Source organism: Chelonia mydas, chromosome 1, assembly GCF_015237465.2.
Source record: "Chelonia mydas isolate rCheMyd1 chromosome 1, rCheMyd1.pri.v2, whole genome shotgun sequence".
Taxonomy (NCBI): Eukaryota; Metazoa; Chordata; order Testudines; family Cheloniidae; genus Chelonia; species Chelonia mydas.
In genome coordinates this window covers 224372943-224398724 of record NC_057849.1, presented here as the reverse complement: position 1 = coordinate 224398724, position 25782 = coordinate 224372943, and the positions used below count along the sequence as shown (strand labels likewise).

The window sequence follows — 25782 nt, the reverse complement described above, 5'->3', positions numbered from 1 at the left end:
TCAGAAGCAGGAAGACTGCTAAACAACCAGTGGGGCCCTGGACGATTGAGATACAAAAGGAGCACTTAAAGACGATAAAGTCATCGTAGAGAAACTAAACGAATTCTTTGCTTCAGTCTTCACAGCTGAGGATGTTAGGGAGATTCCCAAACCTGAGCCGTCTTTTGTAGGCGACAAATCTGAAGAATTGTCACAGATTGAAGTATCACTAGAGGAGGTTTTGGAATTAATTGAGAAACTTAACAGTAACAAGTCACCAGGACCAGATAGCATTCACCCAAGAGTTCTGAAAGAACTCAAATGTGAAATTGCGGAACTATTAACTATGGTTTGTAACCTGTCCTTTAAATCAGCTACTGTACTCAATGACTGGAAGATAGCTAATGTAAAGCCAATATTTAAGAAGGGCTGTAGAGGTGATCCTGGCAATTACAGACCGGTAAGTCTAACGTCAGTACTGGGCAAATTAGTTGAAAATAGTAAAAAATAAAATTGTCAGACACATAGAAGAGCATAAACTGTTGCGCAAAAGTCAACATGGTTTTTGTAAAGGGAAATCATGTCTTACTAATCTATTAGAGTTCTTTGAGAGGGTCGACAAACATGTGGACAAGGAGGATCCAGTGGCCATAGTGTACTTAGATTTCCAGAAAGCCTTTGAAAAGGTCCCTCACCAAAGGCTCTTACGTAAATTAAGTTTCATGGGATAAGAGGGAAGATCCTTTCATGGATTGAGAACTGGTTAAAAGACAGGGAACAAAGGGTAGGAATAAATGGTAAATTTTCAGAATGGAGATGGGTAACTAGTGGTGTTCCCCAAAGGTCAGTCCTAGGACCAATCCTATTCAACTTATTCATAAATGATCTGGAGAAAGGGGTAAACAGTGAGGTGGCAAAGTTTGCAGACGATACTAAACTGCTCAAGATAGTTAAGACCAAAGCGGACTGTGAAGAACTTCACAAAACTAAGTGATTGGGCAACAAAATGGCAAATGAAATTTAATGTGGATAAATGTAAAGTAATGCACATTGGAAAAAATAACCCCAACTATACATACAATATGATGGGGGCTAATTTAGCTACAACTAATCAGGAAAGAGATCTTGGAGTCATTGTGGATAGTTTTCTGAAGACGTCCATGCAGTACGCAGCGGCAGTCAAAAAAGTGAACAGGATGTTAGGAATCATTAGAAAAAGGGATAGAGAATAAGATGAAGAATATCTTCTTGCCCTTATATAAATCCATTGTACGCCCACATCTTGAATACTGCGTACAGATGTGCTCCCCTCATCTCAAAAAAGATATACTGGCATTAGAAAAGGTTCAGAAAAGGGCAACTAAAATGATTAGGGGTTTGGAACGGGTCCCATATAAGGAGAGATTAAAGAGGGTAGGACTTTTCAGCTTGGAAAAGAGGAGACTAACGGGGGATATGATAGCGGTAGATAAAATCATGAGTGGTGTGGAGAAAGTGAATAAGGAAAAGTTATTTACTTTTCCCCATAATATAAGAACTAGGGTCCACCAAATGAAATTAATGGGTAGTAGGTTTAAAACAAATAAAAGGAAGTTCTTTTTCACTCAGTGCATAGTCAACCTGTGGAACTCCTTGCCTGAGGAAGTTGTGAAGGCCAGGGCTGGCTCCAGGCACCAGCATTCCAAGCAGGCACTGGACCACGTTGTCAACCAGTACGTAAACCACAAGGGGTACTTCTCAATGGTGCTGGAAGCACTGGTGGATCACAAGGGAAGTTTCACCAACATCAACGTGGGATGGCTGGGAAAGGTGCATGACACTTGCATCTTTAAGAACTGTGGGCTCTTCGAGCAGTTGTAAGAAGGGACTTACTTCCCAGACCAGAAAATTACCACTGGGGATGTTGAAATGCCAATAGTTATCCTTGGGCACCCAGCCTACCCCTTGCTTCCATGGCTCATGAAGCAGTACACAGGCAGCCTGGACAGTAGTAAGGAGCAGTTCAACTACAGGCTGAGCAAGTGCAGAATGGTGGTAGAATGTGCCTTTGGATGTTTAAAAGCTCGCTAGCCATGTTTGCTGACTAGGTTAGACTTCAGCACAACCAACATTCCCATTGTTATTGCTGCTTGCTGTGTGCTCCATAATATCTGTGAGAGTAAGAGGGAAACATTTATGGCAGGGTGGGAGCTTAAGGCAAATCGCCTGGCAGCTGATTTTGAGCAGCCAGACACCATGGCGATTAGAAAAGCAAAGCTAGGCAGGCTGCGCATCAGAGAGGCTTTGAAAACCAGTTTCATGACTGGCCAAGCTACCGTGTGACAGTTGTGTGTGTTTCTCCTTGCTGCAAACCTGCCCCCTTTGTTGATTTTAATTCTCTGTAAGCCAACCACCCTCCCCCCTTCGACCACAGCTGGCAAAGGAAATAAAGTAACTATTGTTTTGAAACCATGCACTCTTTCTTTAGTAATTAAAAAAAAAAAGTGAGATAACTGACAAGGTAGCCCAGGTGGGGTGGGGTGCGGGAGGAGGGAAGGACAAGGCCACATTGCTTATTGTAGCCACACTACAAATCAAAACTGTTTGAATGACAGCCTTCTGTTGCTTGGGCCATCCTCTGGAGTGGAGAGGCTGGGTGCCCGGAGCCTTCCCCCGCTGCCCTACAGCATTCTTGGGCATCTGGGTGAGGAGGTTATGGAACTTGGGTAGGAGGGCAAGCGGTTATACAATGGATGCAGCGGGGGTCTGTGCTCTTGTTGGCTTTCCTGCAGCTGCAGCAGACGCTTCATCATGTTCGTTTGCTCCCCCATTAGCCTCAGCATCGCCTCCTGCCTCTGCTCTTCACACTCACTTAATGCTTTCCTGCCCTCTGCCACTGAATACCTCCATGCATTAAGCTGTGCCCTATCAGTGTGGGACGACTGCATGAGCTCGTAAAACATGTCATCGCGAGTGCGTTTTTTTCGCTTTCTAATCTGCGATAACCTCAGGGACGGAGATGATAGGGGGAGCACAGAAACATTTGCACCTTAGGGGAGATAAAAAGGGAGAGTAAAATTTAAGATGATACATTTCTGAGAACAAAAGGGAGACTCTTTCACAGTGAATCAAGCAATTCACAGCAGACAGCACATGTGCTTTAGATACAAGGTCGCATTTTGCCTTTTATATTGAGTGCCTACCAATATGGTGACACATCACAAACGGCTGGGCAATAGAATTCAGTTTCCAGGCAGCCATGGTAAGCCTTTTCGTATGCGGGGTTGGCTTCTTATGCCTTCAAAACATATGGGAATGGTTTCAAACTGCAGCGCCATCCTTTCCCATAGCAAGCAATGCTGGCTGGGTTTCACATTTAAAAGGAGGGGCTGTGGTTTTCAGGTGGATGTGCAGCAGACACCTCCCCCACCCCACCAGGTGGCTATTCTCCGGGATGATCCCTTTTAGCCAAGCGCAAACAACCCAGCATGAACAGGGTCCTTTTACTGTTCCCTTACAAAAATCCCCCTATTTCAACCAGGTGACCACGAATGATCTCACTCTCCTGAGGCTAACACAGAAAGATATAGACCGAATGTTGCTTGAATGTGACCAAAACCCAGGACCATTCGCTGCCATGCTTTGTGCTGCAGTGATTCCAGACTACTTACTACTGGCTTGGCGTGGTAGAGTGTCCTTCCGTGGAGGACGAAATAAGGCAGCCCTCCCCAGAAACCTTCTGCAAAGGCTTTCAGAGTACCTCCAGAAGAGCTTCATGGAGATGTCCCTGGAGGATTCCCGCTCCATCCCCAGACATGTTAACAGACTTTTCCAGTAGCTGTACTGGCCGCGAATGCATCCCAAGTCTTCAGGGCAAATCAAACATTAAACACTATTGCTTTTAAACTCTATACTGTAGTTACAAATGTGCACTCCCCAGAGCTGCCTTCTCCAGCTTCAGGGTCGGGGATCCCGCCTTAGGAGGGTATTGGCTCCAGGGTGATGAAAAGGTCCTGGCTGCCGGGGAGAACGGATTCACTACTTGCCTGCTGCGCATTCTCCTCCTCCTCCACAAAATCCTCCTCCCTGTTGCGTGAGACTCCCCCCTTGCAGGTGTCCACAGACAGTGGTGCAGTAATGGTAGGGTCCCCCCTCCCAGAATGCCATGCAGCTGATCATAGAAGCGGCATGTATGGGGCTCTGACCCAGAGCAACCGTTTGCCTCCTTTGTCTTTTGGTAGGCTTGCCTGAGCTCCTTAACTTTCATGCGGCACTGCTGTGTGTCCCTGTTGTAGCCTCTCTCCACCATGCCCTGTGCGATTTTGGCATATATATTAGCATTTCTTCTTTTTGATCGGAGTTCAGCCTGCACAGATTCTTCTCCCCATACAGCAATCAGATCCAGAGTCTCCCTTTCGGTCCATACTGGAGCTTGTTTGTGATTCTGGGCAGACTGCATGGTCACCTGTGCTGCTGAGCTCGCCATGCTGACCAAACAGTAAATGAAATTCAAAATTTCCTGGGGCTTTTCCTGTGTACCTGGCTAATGCATCGGAGTTCAAAGTGCTATCCAGAGCAGTCACATTGGAGCACTCTGGGATAGCTCCTGGAGGCCAATACCGTCGAATTGCGTCTGCACTACCCCAAATTCAACCCAGCAAGGTCGATTTTAGCGCTACTCCCCTCGCCGGGGAGGAGTACAGAAGTAGATTTTAAGAATCCTTTAGGTCGACGGAACAGGGTTGGTTGTGTAGACGCATTCATTTTAAAATCGACCTAATGCAGCTAAATTCGACTTAACCCCATAGTGTAGACCAGGGCTAAGTCTGTCTGTAAACGTTTTTGAGACATATTAAGACTTTAATGCAGTTGCACCTGCATATACCCTGTCGGAATGTGGCTCCTGAGCGCACTGTGTGGTAGAGAGCAATGGGTGGTCAGTTGAGCCACCATACTTCTCTTCTCCCCTCTCCTCCTCTTCTCACCTTGCTTCCTTCTTGGGTCTGGTCAGAGGTTACTAACTGGTGAACACCTCCATTTTACTGCCCTTTTACAGTTATGTATGGCTTTCCCTGATTCTTAAGGACTCCATCTCTCACTGAATTCCTCAATCATAACAACAGTTCTCAGCCTTCATTGCCTGGTACTTAAGAGAGAACTCTTCTCAGTTCAGTATCGCCAGCATTCAACACACTATACCTCTCGCTTACTGTGTCTCTTGTTACTGAACTTTACACTACACTTCTTACTGTTGTTTCTGTCTCCGACATGCATACAATAAATGCAAGATTCTGAAAGCTACTCTAAAGCGCCTTCTAATATCACTACCGTATAGATATGGGTAGGGGCATATCTCAAAAGCTAATAGCTTTTTTCCTTGGCTAATTTTCTAGTCCTATGCCAAAGAAGTACAGTGCCTATATAATGTAGTACTCTGCTTATTATTTTTTAAATTAATGTAAAACAAAGAAGAAAAAAAAGTATTGTAAACTAGGAGGTGGTGACATTACTTCTTGAGCATTGGAAAATATTTAGTGAGCATCTATGACGTATCTGCTGTTAAAAAATATTATTAGACAGTCAGCATATTATTTAAAGCTGGTAAAGTTCCAGTTTTCTAACAATGCAATATCAAATGGAGTTTCATGCACAGTGACACTGGGTTCCAAGCAACGTGAGTTACAGCGTGGGTTATCACCTGGTTACATGTGAGGTGACATAGATTGTTGAACTTGAGGTTTACTCAGGCATATTAATATGCTACAAATACTTTTCTGAGTGAGCTGAAACTAGAGAGTGGAGAAGTGCTCCAGGCAAAATAATCACCAGCCTGAATTTTTGCACATCCCCAAATTGAACCAAACATATTTTTTCAGGTGGTGATAGCTTTGGTTACATTCTTTCCTATCTCTTCCTAATAGACCTTGGGTTTTCTCCATGACCTTATTCTCAGGTTGCTATATCTTTGTAGATACAGTGATGTCAAACTTCATTGTAGGGCCCTTGATTTCTGCACCATCAACAATACACTAATTTTATAGAGAATGAAGTAAAGAAAAATGTCCAATATAAAGTATATGGACAGTTTTAGAGAGGCAAAATGTAATCATGCAAACTGGAATTTGATCAGAGTTAATACTATTACTCTTGCAAGAAGCCTCATGGACCCCAAGAGGTTAGAACATTTTTTTTTTATTTTGTTTTTAAGACAGCTCCTTTATCAACACAATTCTCCTAACATCATACTGAGACTCTGGTTCAATACTAACTAGCTTTCTCTATCGTTTCCACTTCCTTCCCCTTCTTACCTGTAAGAAAAGAGGATGTTCAAACCCAATCATCTTTGAATCTGCAGGTTCCCTCTTGACCTCTCTGGTCATATCCCAAAATTTTAGGATGGAATAGTGATTCTTAATTGACCACAACAGACAGGAAAAACAAGCAGTCATGTAGCGGGGGAGTTTTATGCCAGTAAATACAATTAGCTTTGAAAAGTCTGTTTAAAAAAAGTACTGTAAAAAATAAGAGTGGCATCAAAAGCAGTTTTTAAAACTACAATGATTTGAAAAACTACTCCTGCCATTTAGGTGATCTAAAATAGAAAGTGCCACATTTTCAACCTAGTTTTGTACCTGAAATTTCTAGGTACAATTTTGCACTGGTAATTATTTGCAGGCATAATTTGTGCCACTTAGACATCTAACGTCCTGATTTTCAGACACAATCACATACTTATGTGAGGTGGCCTAAATTAATCCCAAATATTGTAAACACAAAATTGGAGACCAGTGTTACCAGAAAATCTGGCTGAAATGATCTAAATGAGCCAGATACTATACTAACCAACGGGACTGTCCAGGATATAAATCAGCTCAGAATTATGAATTTTAATGCAGCAGTTCTAAACATTTCAACTCTATCAATGGGCGTCCTGATAAGGAGTTCTGTAACTATTGTCACTCAAGAGTGACTTTCCAAATACAACAACCTGCTAGAGAAGGTATGTTTCTTTATCATTACAGACAACATATGTCACATACTGTTAATACTCTGAGTTCACAATCTTATTTAATTATCCCTAAACCTACAGACAGTCAGGCCTAACCTTGATTATCCCTAGTGAAGGCAATTTCACAGTTTCCCTTTGCAGTTAGTTCCATTGCTATCCTGCTTTCTTATAGTTCTAATGCTTTTCCTAATACTAGCCTCAAATATCTCCTTGCCTAGCTTAAGGTGATTAGTTCTTGTTTTTTCTTTGTTGACTGGTTGTTATAATAATTGATCCCTCTGTGCTATTTAAGTGTCTGCTATTTAACACAGACTGTCAGTTTATCCTTTTTGCCTTCTTTCATAATAATAGTTAGCACTTTTCATCCATGGGTCTTAGTTCATTTTTCAGATGTGGGTAATATTATCATCTGCCTTTCATAGAGAAACTGAGGCACAGAATGGTTACGTGTCTTGCCAAAGCTCCCACGGCAAGTCAGTAGCAGAGACTGGAATAAAGCTAAATCTGCTGAATCCAATCTGAGGCTCTTCCATGAGACCATATTCCCTCCTTAACTCAAAAATTCATTTGTGGGAGGGATGAAGGGGAAAGAAGGAGATAGATTAAAAACCCTCTTCTCCACTGCCTGATTTCACTATCTTTCCTAATATATAGGAGACTTTGAAAAGTCCCAGTTCAGATCCAATTCAGTGAAAAGAAAGGTTTCAGAGTACCAGTCGTGTTAGTCTGTATTCACAAAAAGAAAAGGAGTACTTGTGGCACCTTAGAGACTAACATGCATCCGATGAAGTGAGCTGTAGCTCATGAAAGCTTATGCTCAAATAAATTTGTTAGTCTCTAAGGTGCCACAAGTACTCCTTTTCTTTTAGTGAAAAGAAAGGGACTTAGATGCTTATAAGACAATAGTATCTCTAAATGTTACAGAGTTGTAATAGCAACTCCATAATTGGACAACAGTTTCTGTTTTAACCTCCCAAACAACTTTCAGAAATAATACTCAGTGAAGTGGCCAGTAGACTTGTGAATGATTTTTTTCAATTAGAAGCAGAGGTTATAAAATCACAGTTCCCCTCCAGCTATGTACTTTCTAGCTTTACAGGCCTCCTCTAAATGTGTTTACACTTCCCTTCCTTCAGCAAAATGAAATATTTTTCCTGTGAGTGTGTTTCTATTAGACATCTAAAAATCTCACACAGTTTTCAATCCTTTACGCACATTTAAATAGCAGAGAGGGATCAGTTATTATAACAATACAGAAACATATTTCCTGCACTGCTCAGAAGCAATGCAAAGGCTTGGGGCAGTCAGGGGTAACAGAGGAGCTGAGAGAGATGTAAGTAATTGCTGGGAAGGCACCTGGAAGTGAACCTGGAGGGTTGGTTGGTGTGGGTGGGAGAAGTATGGAATGGGGTTTTTTTTTTTTGGGGGGGGGGGGTTGTTAGGGCTCCTCTCCCATTAAGTCAGGCACATCTGCCCCTCTCCCCATGTGCCCCTACTCTCCATTCAGCCAGGCATAACTGCTCCTGTCCCTCTATGTCCCTGCACCCCCACACCCTGCCTCAATGTTATCACCCCACTAGTTCCTGTGCCCCTGCTCGTTCTCCCCCCCACTAGCCCTTCTGAACCCCAGTCTGTGTGACACCCCCTCCCCCAGCAGCCCTGTGTGCCCCACGTTTTCCAACCCCCACCCCGAGCCTCCTCACCTGGCCCCGCGGGCCGGGCTCTGTGAGGAACCCAGCCTCCCTCTCCCTCACTGCAGCGGGCAGCTCCCCCTTGTGATCGGCTGCCCTCTCTTCTGGCACCACCTCCTGGGGAATAGGTGTAATTGCAGCTTCCCGTTCCCTCTCCCTCACCATCAATTATGGCGGGAGGTGGGGGAATCTGCGGGGGGAGGGAGAGAAACATTAATTCCGCACCTGCGCAGTGGGGCAGACCCCCCTCCCCCCCGAACTGACGTGTCCCAGGCCTGGCCCTTGAGCTCGAGCTCTCAAGGCTCAGCCCTGGGCGGGGTCCTGCTGTTGGCTGACCGCGCACCTGCCCCTGTCCCCCCCCGGAGGGGAGACGTGTACCGGGGGCGGGGGCTGCAGGGTGTTCAGAGCCAGAGCAGGGGGCGAAGCTCCCCACGGAGGAGGAGGCGGCGGGACAGGGCGGAGCCGGACCGAGCCATGGGCTGGCGGCCGGGCCCCCGGGCGAGGGACGGTGTCTGAGAGGACACGGGCCGGGCGGGGGAAGAAGCCGCCGCGAGGCCCCGCCCCCTCTTGCCGGCGCCCTGAGGGGTGAAGCCGAGAGGGAGGCGCGCTCGGATAACGGCGCAGGAGCCCGGTAGGTTTGGGGGGGGGGCGTTGCCGGTCATCCCACCTCCCCCCCGGTCAGGCGCTGCCTCCTTGGCCCCGCGCGGCGGGGGGGGCTCGTTCTCTGCAGCTCACCGTGAGCAGGGGCCGTTACTGCCCCGGGGCGCTGCTGGGAACGGCCCCGCCGCGGGGGGCTCCGCGCGCAGCGCCTCGCCCTGCGGGGGGCGGGGGCCGCTTGTGACGCGAGCCCGTCCCCGCGCCATGGGGGCACAACGCTCCGGGGGCGCTGCTGCCCCACAGCAGCCGGGGCCGCGGGGGGTTGAGCTGTCATGGGTCAAAATAGCAGCCGCCTTGTTCCTCTCCCCCCCCCCCCCCACTTTTAGACCAGTTAGGTGGGCAGAGTCATCCCTGAATGAGGGATAGCTCAGTGGTTTGAGCATTGGCTTGCTAAACCCAGGGGTCTGAGTTCAATCCTTGAGGGGAACCATTTGGGATCTGGGGCAGAAGTTGGGGATTGGCCCTGCTTTGAGCAGGGGGTTGGACTCGATGACCTCCTGAGGTCCCTTCCAACCCTGATATTCTATGAATTCCTCTTATGCGGCGCCTTTCCTGAGCAGATCAGGTGCTGGACTGGCTGTGCGTCTAAGCCGGGTTTTCTTTGGGTTAAAAAAAATTGTAACCTGCATAAGTTGAACGCGTGGCTGCAGATACCTGTGGCAGGGAGATGAGTAACTGACAGTTTATGCAGACACTGAACAGGGAAATAATTCAGAAGCAGAGTTCAGAGCCTTTTGGAATGTTTCAGACTTGGCTATTGCACTGCTGGTAAGACTGAGAAACTTCTCCCTAAAGACGAGTACAGGAACTGTTGCCTGCAGGAGATTATTGGCCTAATACTGACCTATTCTTGTTTCAGAGCAAGTTAGTGTGTATGTGGGGAGAGGGGAGCAGGGGAAGGAGACACAACTTAAATGCATTTTCTTCTCTGCTATAAACTCTACCAAGTATTGTCTGCAGAGCCCTTTCAAATAGTCAGCTAGCACGCTATCTGATTACCCAACTTCCAAGCCGAAGTGCCCACTGCAAGGAGATCCACCAAATAGAGGACGGTTTCTTGAGGGAAGAGGATACCAAGCTAGAATAATGACAGGTTTCAGAGTAGCAGCCGTGTTAGTCAGTATTCGCAAAAAGAAAAGGAGTCCTTGTGGCACCTTAGAGACTAACAAATTTATTTGAGCATAAGCTTTCATGAGCTACAGCTCACTTCATGCATCCGATGAAGTGAGCTGTAGCTCACGACAGCTTATGCTCAGATAAATTTGTTAGCCTCTATTAAGGTGCCACAAGTCCTCCTTTTCTTTTTTGCAAGCTAGAATACATAGTAAGGACCAATTAACCCTCAGTGAGTTTGAATCAGTCACACAAGTAGAGGCACTGGAAACTTTGAGGGTCTGAGGCATGAGGGATATGAGTCACCAGTAGAGACCCAGTCCAGTATGAGAGATAGTAGTGAGAGATAGTAAAAAGAGTTGGGCCAACTGCTGATCAGAATAACTGATGATTCCTGCAGAGAAGACCATCTATCCTAAAGAAGCCATAGGATTCTCAGGAAATCAACACTGAATACTAACTCCTATTCCAGCTCTAGCCTCCCTTTTTCTAGGCACTGTCACTGAAGAAGATTTGACAGCATCACCTCTATTGGTATCTTGGATCCTTCAAAGTCAGAATCTATATCAGGCAAAGGCACAGAGATTACTCTAATAGCAGTGATGAATTACCTCCTTACGGCTATTAAACTCTGATGTAGATTATTTGCTCTTATGCACACAGCTTTTGAGAAGCAGAAAGTTGCTATTAGGTATCATCATAGAATATCAGGGTTGGAAGGGACCTCAGGAGGTCATCTAGTCCAACCCCCTGCTCAAAGCAGCACCAATCCCCAACTAAATCATCCCAGCCAGGGCTTTGTCAAGCCTGACCTTAAAAACCTCTAAGGAAGGAGATTCCACCGCCTCCCTAGGTAACGCATTCCAGTGTTTCACCACCCTCCTAGTGAAAAAGTTTTTCCTAATATCCAACCTAAACCTCCCCCACTGCAACTTGAGACCGTTACTCCTTGTTCTGTCATCTGCTACCACTGAGAACAGTCTAGATCTATCCTCTTTGGAACCCCCTTTCAGGTAGTTGAAAGCAGCTATCAAATCCCCCCTCATTCTTCTCTTCCGTAGACTAAACATCCACAGTTCCCTCAGCCTCTCCTCATAAGTCATGTGTTCCAGTCCCCTAATCATTTTTGTTGCCCTCCGCTGGACTCTTTCCAATTTTTCCACATCCTTCTTGTAGTGTGGGGCCCAAAACTGGACACACTACTCCAGATGAGGCCTCACCAATGTCGAATAGAGGGGAACGATCACATCCCTCGATCTGCTGACAATGCCCCTACTTATACATCCCAAAATGCCATTGGCCTTCTTGGCAACAAGGGCACACTGTTGACTCATATCCAGCTTCTCGTCCACTGTAACCCCTAGGTCCTTTTCTGCAGAACTGCTGCCGAGCCATTCGGTCCCTAGTCTGTAGCGGTGCATGGGATTCTTCCGTCCTAAGGATGATTTAGTTGGGGATTGGTCCTGCTTTGAGCAGGGGGTTGGACTAGATGACCTCCTGAGGTCCCTTCCAACCCTGATATTGTATGATTCCAAGGACTCTGCACTTGTCCTTGTTGAACCTCATCAGATTTCTTTTGGCCCAATCCTCTAATTTGTCTAGGGCCCTCTGTATCCTATCCCCTACCCTCCAGCGTATCTACCTCTCCTCCCAGTTTAGAGTCATCTGCAAACTTGCTGAGGGTGCAATCCACACTATCCTCCAGATCATTTATGAAGATATTGAACAAAACCAGCCCGAGGACCAACACTTGGGGCACTCCGCTTGATACCGGCTGCCAACTAGACATGGAGCCATTGATCACTACCCGTTGAGCCCAACAATCTAGCCAACTTTCTATCCACCTTATAGTCCATCCAGCCCACACTTCTTTAATTTGCTGGCAAGAATACTGTGGGAGACCGTGTCAAAAGCTTTGCTAAAGTCAAGGAACAACACGTCCATTGCTTTCCCCTCATCCACAGAGCCAGTTATCTCGTCATAGAAGGCAATTAGATTAGTCAGGCATGACTTGCCGTTGGTGAATCCATGCTGACTGTTCCTGATCGCTTTCCTCTCCTCTAAGTGCTTCAGAATTGATTCCTTGAGGACCTGCTCCATGATTTTTCCAGGGACTGAGGTGAAGCTGACTGGCCTGTAGTTCCCTGGATCCTCCTCCTTCCCTTTTTTAAAGATGGGCACTACATTAGCCTTTTTCCAGTTGTCCGTGACTTTCCCTGATCTCTATGAGTTTTCAGAGATAATGGCCAATGGCTCTGCAATCACATCTGCCAACTCCTTTAGCACTCTCGGATGCAGCGCATCCAGCCCCATGGACTTGTGCTCGTCCAGCTTTTCTAAATAGTCCCGAACCACTTCTTTCTCCACAGAGGGCTGGTCACCTCCTCCCCATGCTGTGCTGCCTAGTGCAGTAGTCTGGGAGCTGACCTTGTTCATGAAGACAGAGGCAAAAAAAGCATTGAGTACATTAGCTTTTTCCACATCCTCTGTCACTAGGTTGCCTCCCTCATTCAGTAAGGGGCCCACACTTTCCTTGACTTTCTTCTTGTTGCTAACATACCTGAAGAAACCCTTCTTGTTGCTCTTAACATCTCTTGCTAGCTGCAACTCCAGGTGTGATTTGGCCTTCCTGATTTCACTCCTGCATGCCCGAGCAATATTTTTATACTCTTCCCTAGTCATTTGTCCAATCTTCCACTTGTAAGCTTCTTTTTTGTGTTGAAGATCAGCAAGGATTTCACTGTTAAGCCAAGCTGATCGCTTGCCATATTTACTATTGTTTCTGCACATCGGGATGGTTTGTCCCTGTAACCTCAATAAGGATTCTTTAAATATAGCCAGCTTTCCTGGACTCCTTTCCCCCTCATGTTATTCTCCCAGAGGATCCTGCCCATCAGTTCTCTGAGGGAGTCAAAGTCTGCTTTTCTGAAGTCCAGGGTCCGTATTCTGCTGCTCTCCTTTCTTCCCTGTGTCAGGATTCTGAACTCAACCATCTCATGGTCACTGCCTCCCAGATTCCCATCCACTTTTGCTTCCCCTACAAATTCTTCCGGTGGTCTATAGCAGACTCCCACCACGACATCACCCTTGTTGCTCACACTTCTAAACTTAATCCAGAGACTCTCTCAGGTTTTTCTGCAGTTTCATACTTGAGCTCTGAGCAGTCATACTGCTCCCTTACATACAATGCAACTCCCCCACCTTTTCTGCTCTGTCTGTCCTTCCTGAACAGTTTATATCCATCCATGACAGTACTCCAGTTATGTGAGTTATCCCACCAAGTCTCTGTTATTCCAATCACATCATAATTCCTTGACTGTGCCAGGACTTCCAGTTCTCCCTGCTTGTTTCCCAGGCTTCTTGCATTTGTGTATAGGCACTTGAGATAACTCGCTGATGGTCCCTCTTTCTCAGTATGAGGCAGGAGCCCTGCCCTCTCGCGTGCTACTGCTTGTGCTTCCTCCCGGTATCCCACTTCCCCACTTACCTCAGGGCTTTGGTCTCCTTCCCCCGGTGAACCTAGTTTAAAGCCCTCCTCACTAGGTTAGCCAGCCTGCTGCAAAGATGCTCTTCCCTCTCTTCGTTAGGTGGAGCCTGTCTCTGCCTAGCACTTCTCCTTCTTGGAACACCATCCCATGGTCAAAGAATCCAAAGCCTTCTCTCCGACACCACCTACGTAGCCATTCATTGACTTCCACGATTCGACGGTCTCTACCCTGGCCTTTTCCTTCCACGGGGAGGATGGACGAGAAGATCACTTGCACCTCAGACTCCTTTATCCTTCTTCCAAGAGCCACGTAGTCTGCAGTGATCTGCTCAGGGTCATTCTTTGCAGTATCGTTGGTGCCCACGTGGAGAAGCAGGAAGGGGTAGCGATCCAAGGGCTTGATGAGTCTCAGCAGTCCCTCCGTCACATCGTGAATTACTAGCTCCTGGCAAGCAGCAGACTTCTTGGTGTTCCCGGTCAGGGTGGCAGATAGATGACTCAGTCCTCCTGAGGAGAGAGTCCCCGACCACCACCACCCGCCTCCTTCTCTTGGGAGCAGTGGTCGTGGAACCCCCAACCCTAGGACAGTGCATCTTATGCCTTCCAATCGGCGGAGTCTCCTTCTGTTCCCTTCCCTCAGATGTATCATCTAGTCCACTCTCTGCATTAGTACCTGTGGAGAGAACATGAAAATGGTTACTTACCTGTATCTGCGTTGCTGGTACATGAACGCTCCCCTTTCTTCTTTTGGAGGTCACATGCTGCCAAATTTCTTCACCGTCCTCCTGTCCCCGCAGTGCAGCCTGCTCTGAATCTTCAGAACGTTGTGTCTGTAGAAGCATATCCTGACGTCTGTCCAAGGGATGATGATGTAGTTAAATTAACCTGCCAAAATGCAGTTCTGGGATTATTTGGGGTTTAAATTGTCTAGAGAAGGCTGTTGGGGGAGACATAGTTTTGCAAAGGTTACTTTTCAGCATACATCTTGAGATTGTTGCAGTAGGATGGTACTTTGGACCTTAATCTTGGTAAGAAAACTTCTTGGAAGGAGAGAATTCTATCAGTTTGCTATTCCAGCAGAGGAGGGGGGGAATATTTTCCCAAATAAAAGAACAACAAGGGAATAGCTTTCAGGACGGGGAGGATTGGAAGGAACAGATTATTTGATGAGTGGAACCAAATGAGACCAGAATCATGGTTATTTACATACTGTCTTTGTGTTTTCATATACTTGATATTTCATTTTTCTAATATATTTTTCCTTATTCTGAGTATAGTGCCCTCAGTTTAAAATGTTTTGTTGATTCCATAGTCTTGTTTTTATAGCATATTAATTTCAGACTAAATTATAATCTTGGTTGCACCAGTATAAATCTAGAGGAACTCCATGAAGGTCAGAGGATTAATTCTGGATTTACATTGGTTTAACTGAGGGAAGAGGTTGACCTATTCACTGTAGTTTGACTTTTACCTTTGTATTTAAGTGAATAAGTAGCTTAAACTGGTTCTGCCCTCCAATCATGCTGTATTTCAGTGAATTGTGTAAGAAAGATAATGACCTTTCCTTTATCTTCTGTGATCTACAAAAAACCTATCCTGCAAATCCTTAGGAGTCTCCAAATGTGACGACTATCATGAGCAAGTTTTGCATGACAACCTGAAATGTTAGAAATGTTAATTTAAGAGCTGTAACAGAGAAAATTGCTTTAGGGCAGACATCTTAGACACTTTTTCTTTTTAATGTTTTCTTACCCTAACTTTTGTTAGGTACTCTGCATGTCTCAAACTAAGTGTTTGTACTAGTAAAACATAGCATACCAGAAAGGTAAAGTTCTTAATTTGTAGCATACTTTACAGGTAAAGTTTCTTAATTTGTTTATGGCCTCCTGCATAACTTAAAAATTATAAATTTGTCTTCAGGGAATGAGTCATGTTCGCAACCTTGAGATGTTTTGGACTGTTTTGTTTGTAGCAGAAACATAATTTTAGTAATTGTTTAGTAATAGCTTAAGAGCTGGGCTAGGTAATTCTTCAGAACTTGAAATATTCTATAAACCTTCCTGATACAAAAAAAAAAAAAAAAGAGGAGTCCTTGTGGCACCTTAGAAACTAACAAATTTATCTGGGCATAAACTTTCATGGGCTAGAACCCACTTCATCAGATGTATGAAGTAAAAAATACAGGAGCAGGTATAAATACATGAAAAGATGTGGGTTGCTTTACCAAGTGTTAGGTCAGTCTAACGAGAGAACTCAATTAACAGCAAGATACCAAAGGAGGAGAAATAATTTTTGAAGTGGTAAGAGAGTGGCCCATTACAGACAGTTGAGAAGAAAGTGTGTGTAACAGTAGGGAGAAATTAGTATTGGGGAAATTAAGTTTAGGTTTTGTAATGACCCAACCACTGCCAGTCTTTATTCAGGCCTAATCTGATGGTATCTAGTTTGCAAATTAATTCCAGTTCTGTAGCTTCATGTTGGAGTCTGTTTTTGAAGTTTTTGTTGTTGAAGAATTGCCACTTTGAGGTCTGTTGTTGAGTGACCAGGGAGATTGAAGTGTTCTCCGACTGGTTTTTGAATGTTATAATTCATGACGTCTGATTTGTGTCCATTTATTCTTTTGCGTAGAGACTGTCTGGTTTGGCCAGGGTACATGGCAGGGGGGCATTGCTGGCACACGATGGCATATATCACGTTGGTAGATGTGCAGGTGAATGAGCCCTGGATGGTGTGGCTGATGTGGTTAGGTCCTATGATGGTGTCCCTTGAATCGATATGTGGACAGAGTTGGCACCAGGGTTTGTAGCAGGGTTTGGTCCCTGGGTTGGTATTTTTGTTGTGTGGTGTGTAGTTGCTGGTGAGTATTTGCTTCAGGTTGGGGGGCTGTCTGTAAGCGAGGACTGGCCTGTCTCCCAAGGTCTGTGAGAGTGAGAGGTCGTTCTTCAGGATAGGTTGTAGATCCTTGATGATGTGCTGGAGAGGTTTTAGTTGGGGGCTGTAGGGGATGGCTAGTGTCTTTCCTCCACTTGCCACTCAGATTTGGGGTTAAGGAAAGGACAAATATAACTTTGAAAAAATTGCTTTCTCTCTTCTTGAATCTAGAGGTAGGGCAGATCCTCAGCTGGTGTAAATTGTCATAGCTCCACTTAAATCAATTGACAACTTTGAAATCAAAGTCCCTCTTCTGTAATTACATTAGTTTTACTGTCTGTGAGAAGTCACACATAAATTGTTAATTTAATAAATTGAAAATGCAAAGAAATGGTCAAATACATCAATATTTAATTTTGGCAGTAACTGTTGGGCATTTTTTAGGTATTGCATATATAAACTGAGGTATTAAGAGTTGCTAATCTTTTTAAAATAGGGTTCAGAGATGGACTCAGAAGAAATGACAACCAACAGAAGTGAACAAAAATCAAGGTAAATATAATGGTAACTAGTGTGTGTGAGAGAGGGTAGGACTTCTGTTCCTTGGGGATCACCCACTGAGACTCTTGAGTCAAAGGTAACTGTGGGAGTGAGGATGAAGCTTACAAAGATTCCAGATGCACCTTTGTGAAAAGTTATAGATCATAGTTGCTGCTTTAGCCTTCCAAAATTTTTAGTATACTGTTTTACTTTCCTTCCTACTCTTCCTCCCCCTCTCCGCCCCCCACTTGTTTAGACTCTAATCCTCAAAAGGATTCATACAGGCAGACTGACACTCCCTATGAGTTCTGTAGATTCAGTGGAACTCTGAGAGCATAAGGGTTCTCCCATTTGGATTCCTTTGAGGATTGGGCCTTAATGTCTGAAATTTTCTGCAAAACAACATGGAAAGGTGTGGGGGTGTTTTTTTTTTTTTGTTTTTTTGTTTTTTTTAAACTATCTATATGAAAACTCAATAAGTTAACAAAAATGTGCAAAAGTCAAGGCTACCAATGAAAAGGCCTCGAGTTAATTACTGTCCATGATGGTCTCCCTTTATATTGGCTGAAGGGCAACATGAAAATAGTTTCAGTACAGGCTATGACAACAGGGTGAAGAAAAAAAGAAAAATTATTGGGAGAGAAGGTTACTTTATAAAACTACCCAAAAAATCCAGACTTTTAAATATTTTTTTAAAATGTTTAAAAATGGCACCACATATGCTCAAAAGTCTGTAAACATTTGCCTGAGAACAAAACTTTTCCATTGCCAGTATATTTCATACTTGGTTAAGCTGTTAGTGAGAAATAGGTAGCGTGTATGCCTGGAGGAAACAAACAATTTGTGTGTGCTGTAGCAGAAAGAAATGTGAGCATAAAAGCAGTATTTTATTTGTCTAAACCAGCTCTTTAGCCACTTTAGTTGTTGCTGTGCCTGACGCAATTTCAACAGGGATGTTTAACTTGTTGCTTGTAGATTCAGATAATGTGACCTAGAAATCCCAATTGCTCACCCACCTCTAGCAACGATATAAGGGCTGTTTTAAGAGCTAAATATTTTAGACCAAATTTAATGTTGAATATTTGTCAAATTATTTTGTTCTTCCACATTATTGAAATATATTCCACATCTCTATCAGATATCTTACCAGTTTTTTTCTCAAATTTGTAATGTGCATATGATGTAAATAACCAGAGCTTTGTAGATTATGTCTGTGGTAACTTTGTATTCTATAACTATGTGGCGTTTTACCAGAAAAAAGGGTCTTCAAGCTTGCCTGCTGAAGCCAAGATTAATGAGAAGCTACAAAACTTCAAAAATAAATGAAAAAGAAATTCAGGAAAGAAGAATTTTTCTTTACTTGCATGAAATAATTGAAAATGAGGCTTCCCTCCCTCAGTAATTCTATCCATTTTACCAAGCCTTCTGCATTCAAGGATGATTTTGGACTAATGGAGATGTTTCTTTACAAAGTCCAGTTTTACTTTGTTTTGCAGAAAGCCTCCCCATCAGACTTGCCTGAGAATTCCTTGTGCTTGCTGTTATACAGCTAATACCCAGGGGCAGCTCATGCAGGCAACATTTTTGGGTGAACCTGTGTTTAGAAAGCTTCAGGTGTCACATAGTTGTGGAGGAGATAATTATCATAAACAGAAAACAGCTGAGGGAGGTGTTTAGGGGAAGGGGAGCATGTATGTGACTATCTTTCACACCACAACTGTACATAAATTCACTGTCTGCTGCAGCACTTGATTAACATACAGATGCAGATGAACTAGAACCTTATTTCTTTGTCTCTTTAAAATACTTCAACTTAGTCATTAGTGTCTGTATATTTAGTAGATCTTTCAATGGTACTATGAAGTACAGCTCTCTTAAAAGAACTTCTGAAAGGATGAGTAGGTGGCCCAAAGGATTGAAAATTGGCAACAGATTGTTTCATTTCTAGATTGCCAGTTTAAATCCAGCTAAGTATATTAGTGAGTATAAGCTATTGCTACTTTATAGCTGTTAAGTAAAAGTAAATTATGTGAAATTAATTTGATTTGAGTACAGTTCTTGATCACAAATCCCAGTTTGCAATAATTGTCACATTAGTTGCAGTCACAGCATACAGGCCAAAGATAGAGTAGTAAGAGGTCTCATACCCATTCTCCCATCCTAGATGTGGTCTCTCTTGGTTCGGGCTGAGGTACATTGATCTCTCACTTTGAGAAAGCTTGTGCTGCTGCTGCTTGGCCAAAGCTGATCTGTTGAGAAACAGAGTATTGCTACTCTAGGGCTGTCAATTTGGCACTTGTTACAAGCACTAATAGTTCACATGGACACACTAAATTGCTCTTCTATCAAAATCCTAAGAAACTATGACAAGATAACATACAGTGTGTAGAAAATGTAGATCTTCTGTTTTTATTTTAGGAAGATTTTAAAAAGTCTAATAAGGAAGCAGCCTTGGGACCTTCTTTTGGTAATTGGAACCGGAGTGAGTGCTGCTGTAGCACCAGAAATACCAGCACTGTGCTCATGGAGGAGCTGTATTGAAGCTGTCATTGGAGCAGCTGAACAGCTGGAGGTGCTTCATCCAGGAGACGTTGCTGAATTCCGCAAAAAAGTGATCAAAGACAGAGACTTGCTTGTAGTTGCACATGATCTCATAAGAAAGATGTCCCCAGTGAGTGTGTATAGTACTTATTATTTAAAGACATTATTATAATAGTAGTATTCCTAGGTTTTGAGCCCTTTGGGGGCAGAAAGAGTCTGTTTTACTATACAGTACTTAGCACAATTGGGCCTTGATTTCTAATAGGGACTTGTAGGGGTTACTGCTCTGTGTGTGTGTGTGTATATTTTACTTGCATTAATTTGAATGTTTTATTTCAAACCTCGCTGAAAACTGTGGAAACACATTATGCTTATGTTATGATAAGTCAGTCTGTCAGTGTTCTGAACTCAAATAAGAATTTATAGCTTTGCTGACTGAAACCTGAGATTGCACAGAAATGTTGACAGACCTTGACACTATTGATAGCCTTAAGTTGTCACAGCTCCATTTATTTCAAATAAGGAAAGTCCCCACCCATTCAATGTGCATCTGTGCCACTGATTTTGAGATTGAGAAGTTTTCTTTGGGAAATCCATTAAAAACAGCCTGAAGTCATCTTCCAGTAGATGCATTGAGAATACAGAGGGAGAATTACAAACATATATAGAGATATATACTAAGCATAATACTCCCATCCCATCCCCTCAGGGAAAATCCTGCATATACAGATGGGCTTTGCAGCTTATCCTAAAGATTAAGAATCTCTGGTTTGATTGAGCAAAAGTGATTTCCTGAGACAAGGACTCTCTGCAAGCACCCCAGACTTTAAATCTAGGGAATAGTAACTTTTGACCTCAAAGGCAATGACAGCACTTGTGATTTCATGAAGCTAGGACCCTAACTGTATACAGCTTCTAAACATGAACATCAGCACATTGAATTGCACCTGGAAGTGATCAGGAAGCCAGTGCAGTCTATGGAACTCTGGTGTGTTGTGAACTCCCTCTGGTCTACCCCATCATGGAGTTTGGGCATTAGCTAAAAGATGAGTGGAGCACATTTTAATATTTCCGTTTGGAAGTGACAGAGGAAGGTTTAACTACAGAAGAGATTCCCCCACCCCCAGGCCTACACATTGCACAAGTTGATTCCTGTCAAAAAGCTTTAGAAAAGTGGATGACCTTACTATATGAGCTATATAACTAATAGAGGGATGTGTGAAGCCATTCAAATTTATCTCTGACATTTCAAACCATAACATTTTATATACTATAGGAGCTGTCTAAATATCATAACTTTAGTAAATTCCTTTTAAAGAAAAGTATTGGGACAAATGGTTAAGGACCATTGCCATCCTGCTGAAGGCAGTTACAGTACTTACCTTTAACCATACACCATGTTTATTTTTTTTCTTCAGCGCACAGGTGATTCCAAGCCCAACTTTTTCCAGGATTGCTTAATGGAGGTGTTTGATAACTTGGAACAACACATTCAGAATCCTGTTGTTCTACAGTCAATCCTCAGGCTAATGGAGAGAGGCACTATGGTCCTTACAACAAACTATGACAATTTACTTGAGATTTTTGGTCAGCAACTGGGTAAACCTATGGAGTCTTTAGACCTGAAAGATAAGGATAAGGTATGATAAGGCAATGAAATGTCAAGACTTCTTATAGGAGAAAGGATTGTCTTGTGCTTTTGCAGGTTTTTTCACTAGTTACTCATTGAAAATCTTTACTACTTAGTTTTCTAAACTAAAGCTTTTCAGTGAAGTAAAATAATAGCCATGGACAGAAAGTTTTCATTGTCTGTATTGAATAATGTGATACAATTTGCCAGAAAATACCAATGGTAGATTTCTTATATACAGTACAGTTCATGTGGATGAAGTAATTGTAACAATCACAAATGTAACTTAATCTAGTGAAGTGATTAGCTCATTACTCATACACCGGAAAGGAAGACTCAAAGATGTCTAACTGGTGTGAAGATTTTTCTGTCTGCTTTACTCTTAGTGTCTTATGTTTCTGTAAAAAGCTAGAATGCTCTTCATCAACTAAAATAAGTTTATTTTGGTCAAAAGCAAAAAGCCTTTAAAAGGTTGTTATTTATATTGTATTCTGATAATTTTACAGTCTATAGTTTAGGAACTTCTGTTTCAAAATGTTAGTAGTTGAACTGTTTTTTCTGTAACTTATGCAAGTGGTGGCGTACACAAAGGGCACTTGTTCGGGCACTTGTACAAGAACATAGTTTCCCCTTTTTCAGTAGTATAGTATAATCCAAAGTAAATATTGCATGCATGATTTGCTTTAGGTTCTTCAGTGGGCAAGAGGTCATATAAAGTATGGAGTTCTTCATATTCATGGCTTGTATACAGATCCCTGTGGAATGGTGTTGGATCCTTCAGGATATAAAGATGTTACTCAAGACCCCGAAGTAATGGTATGTGTGACTTTTCAAGAACATACTGTGTTTTGCCAAACTGAGTTTTCCATTTCCTCTTTTGTGTGTGTGAAACTTTAAAAAAATGTTTTTACTTTGACCCATGTGTCTTTGGCCAAATAGATAACATTTTTCTTTTGTGATCTTAATATTCTTAACAGGAGGTTCTGCAGAACTTGTATCTGATGAAATCCTTCTTGTTTGTGGGCTGTGGAGAGACTCTGCGTGATCAAATATTCCAGGCTCTCTTTCTGTATACTGTAAAGAATAAAGTAGATTTAGAACATTATATGTTGGTGCTTAAAGAAAATGAAGACCACTTTTTTAAACTCCAGGCAGATATGCTTCTGCATGGAATAAAAGTAGTATCCTATGGTGATTGCTTTGAATCTTTCCCGGAGTATGTCCAAGAGCTAACTGCTCAAATCTGCAAGCAGAGGAGTCCAGGTATTTTTGTTTTGTTATATTATAATGAACTTCTGTGTGTGCAACTGAATTTCACTCTTAGTATATTCTTTGTACAAGTGGCACTTGATTTGAGATGTTAATCTAATGGGTAGTTATGAGTGCATGCATGAAAATCTCTGCTTCTGATTGACATACAGAGTAGGAGCATATAATAACAAAATTGTAACTGAATTTTTGTATATTCAGATGTTTGGATTTCTTGTAAATTTACCGTTCACTCTGAATTTCCTGCTTGCTTATTGTATTTGCCAGCTATAGTGTGGTTGTAAGGATTTTTTCCCTTAAGTTATTTATGTGTGTTCTCAAACTTCACTTTCATTAAGTGCAGTACTCCAGATAAAATATTTGGTTGTAGACATTGAGTTCAGAGAAGATAGCAAAAGTGGTTAAAAGGCTGTATGGATTGACTCAGTGGGGGGAACAGTGTGAGAACAATTTATCTGAGCATCAGGAAAAAACTCTGACAGACTGAATAAGCTGCAGAATAATTTTCCAAGGGTAGCAGTGAAGCCTTATTGCATGGGGCATCTAAAACTAGATTAGGGTAAAACTAAAAAATGTCCTGTATGTAATGGTCCATTATTGGCAGAGAGATGAACTATATTAATTAATCTTTACATCTGAGTCTATGAATTCTGTTTCAATCTTATTGAAAACTTATCGAAGTAATTAGTCTTTTTAAAAAAAAAAAATACAAAAGTAAAAAAGGAAGACAGAGAAAAAAGATGACAAATATTTTATAAGTTCTTTTCCAGCAATCTTCTTATTTCAAGTGTTAGTGCATAGATGAGGTTTATTCTACTGTGGCCTTCATCAGGACACTTTGGAGAAATATCAACAAAGGAAACTAACTTTGGGTAACAGATAATTATTTCACAGCTGTTCTCTGTTATGTCTGCTAAACTGTTGTGACTAGAACTCTGTCAACCTGATTATAAAACAGTAAGTTTAAAAAAAATCAAAGTGCAGGTGGATGTAAGTGGGGCAATGATTTCTGAAATCTGGCTAAGACTATATGTTTAGAACAGAGATTAGGTGAGGAGTGGATTTCTCCAAGAAGGCCATTGAAACCTCTAGGTCTTCAGGAGGTTGGGTATGTAGGACATCGAAGAAAACAATGGATGTGTTGTTTGATTACATCCTACTGGGACACATACTGAAAGGCAGATCTTTGCAGATATTGGCTGTGAACTTGAGTCTATCCTTTAGACGTACTTCTACCGGTTAATGCTATACACAATCTTTCTCTTTTTTTAAAGGTCTGAACAGTAACTGATGGCTAGTCAGTCAGATGCAAACCAAACATTGATCTGATGATAGCCAGTGTAACATGCTGATTAAAATCTGAATTAAAAGGGAAAATGCCACGCACCCACATCAATGGGTGGAGAAACTTGATGGGGCCAGTGGTGAAAGGGGGACAGTCCCAGTAGCAAGGGAGGAAGACACTCACCAAGGGACAATAGGTAATTCTTCCCCCTCCCCAGCCCCCGGGAGTCTCTGGCACCCAGTGGCCAGCTGGGGAGAAAGGTGCTGATTAGTGACCATTCCCCAGCTCCCAGGATTTAGCCTCCTTCAGCTCCATTCCAGCAGGCCCCACTACCCACCCAAACAGGAATGAGAACGCTGCCTGACAGATGCTGTGGGTCTAGCCCCGGGGTAGGCAACCTATGGCACGCGTGCCAAAGGCAGCATGTGAGTTGATTTTCAGTGGCACTCAAACTGCCTGGGTCCTGGCCACCGGTCCGGGGGGCTCTGCATTTTAATTTAATTTTAAATGAAGCTTCTTAAACATTTTAAAAACCTTATTTACTTTACATAAAACAATAGTTATATATTAAAGATTTACAGAAAGAGCCCTTCTAAAAACGTTAAAATGTATTACTGGCACGCGAAACCTTAGAGTGAATAAATGAAGACTCAGCACACCACTTCTGAAAGGTTGCCGACCCCTGGTCTAGCCAATCGCCTGTTTAAGAGCTCAGGAAGGAACTTTTTTCCCATGGGCTAATTGGCAGAGGACCAGGGAGTATTTTGCCTTCTTCATGGCATCTTCAATCCACAGTGGGTTGAGTAAGAAAGTGCTTAGTACCTAACCGCGGTACTGGGGTGGAGTTGTTTATATGTCACTACTTGCGGCTGGTTACCTGTGTGGTTAAGAGAATAAAATGAATGGTTCCCAGAGGTAAAAGACTGGAATTTTGGTAATGGGCCTTGGGCTCATGATAGGTTCAGACTTTGTGGGCCAAGGTCAGACCTTGTGGCCCTTGAAGGCTGAGGACCCCACCCTGCTGCATGCTGAGTCCACCTCATGAGGTGCTAGGACTCGGAGAGAGCCGAGTCCTAGGGGGTAGGCTGAGGAAAGCCAGCCCCATGTTATGGGTTGACTGGTAAAGAACCCTGTAACTCTGGCACCAATTATGTATTATATGGTAAGGAGCCCTGAAATCCCCATACTGGAACCAATTAAATGTCTGGTGTAGGAGAGCGTGGTGATGGGCGGGTAGCGCCCTTCCCCTGTGTTAAAGTTTAATAAAAGTTGTATTCTGCCACTTAATTCCTCATTTTGCCGCTGTGTCCACATCAAACCATTACTGGCAATGACTGCAAGCTTAGACTACAACCTTGCAAGTAATCTTGTTAAATTCAAGCGGGACTTCTCACATGTGTATGTGTTTTTTAGGATTCAGGCTTTAGTTTGAGCGTGTTTATGGGGCTAAAGGGTCTTCATTTTGATTTTAATCAAAAATTTAGAAGGAACCCAAACTAAATTATGGAAAGCAGCTTTTCAGGTTATACAGGTGGCAGTGAGAAATTGACATAACTTATTTGGTATGATAGCCAGTCTCCTGGGTTTTGATGCAATGGATAAGTGTGTATCACAGCCTCATTTTTGTTTTTTCTCACAAATTAGCAATAGTTAATTGTCACTAAACTTTCTTCAGTCATTTAAGAGAACAGGATCATGGGCTAGTTTTACAAAGGTTGCATTACAAATATA

At 43.0% G+C, this 25782-nt stretch overlaps 1 protein-coding gene and 1 long non-coding RNA gene across 17 annotated transcripts in view; one reads left to right on the top strand and one right to left on the bottom strand.

The window, feature by feature from the left end:
• The window catches only part of LOC122464001, a 41413-nt gene extending 32577 nt beyond the window's left edge, over nucleotides 1–8836 (bottom strand). The window contains exon 1 of the long non-coding RNA XR_006287811.1: nucleotides 8671–8836. This is a non-coding gene — a long non-coding RNA (uncharacterized LOC122464001). The remainder of the gene's footprint in view (nucleotides 1–8670) is intronic.
• Nucleotides 8837–8913: 77 nt separating this feature from the next.
• The window catches only part of FAM118A (family with sequence similarity 118 member A), a 34025-nt gene continuing 17156 nt past the window's right edge, over nucleotides 8914–25782 (top strand). For 12 of the 16 annotated variants that reach the window (XR_005227696.2, XR_006287735.1, XR_006287777.1 and 9 more), the window contains exons 1-6: nucleotides 8914–9289; nucleotides 17283–17338; nucleotides 19745–19997; nucleotides 21286–21507; nucleotides 22185–22313; nucleotides 22475–22760. Coding sequence is in view for 8 of the 16 variants with exons in the window: in XM_037914440.2 (XP_037770368.1) it covers nucleotides 17292–17338; nucleotides 19745–19997; nucleotides 21286–21507; nucleotides 22185–22313; nucleotides 22475–22760 (937 nt within the window). In the remaining 8 variants the exon portion in view is untranslated. The other 4 variants (XR_006287790.1, XM_037914460.2, XM_043537416.1 and 1 more) reach the window with 4 other exon arrangements.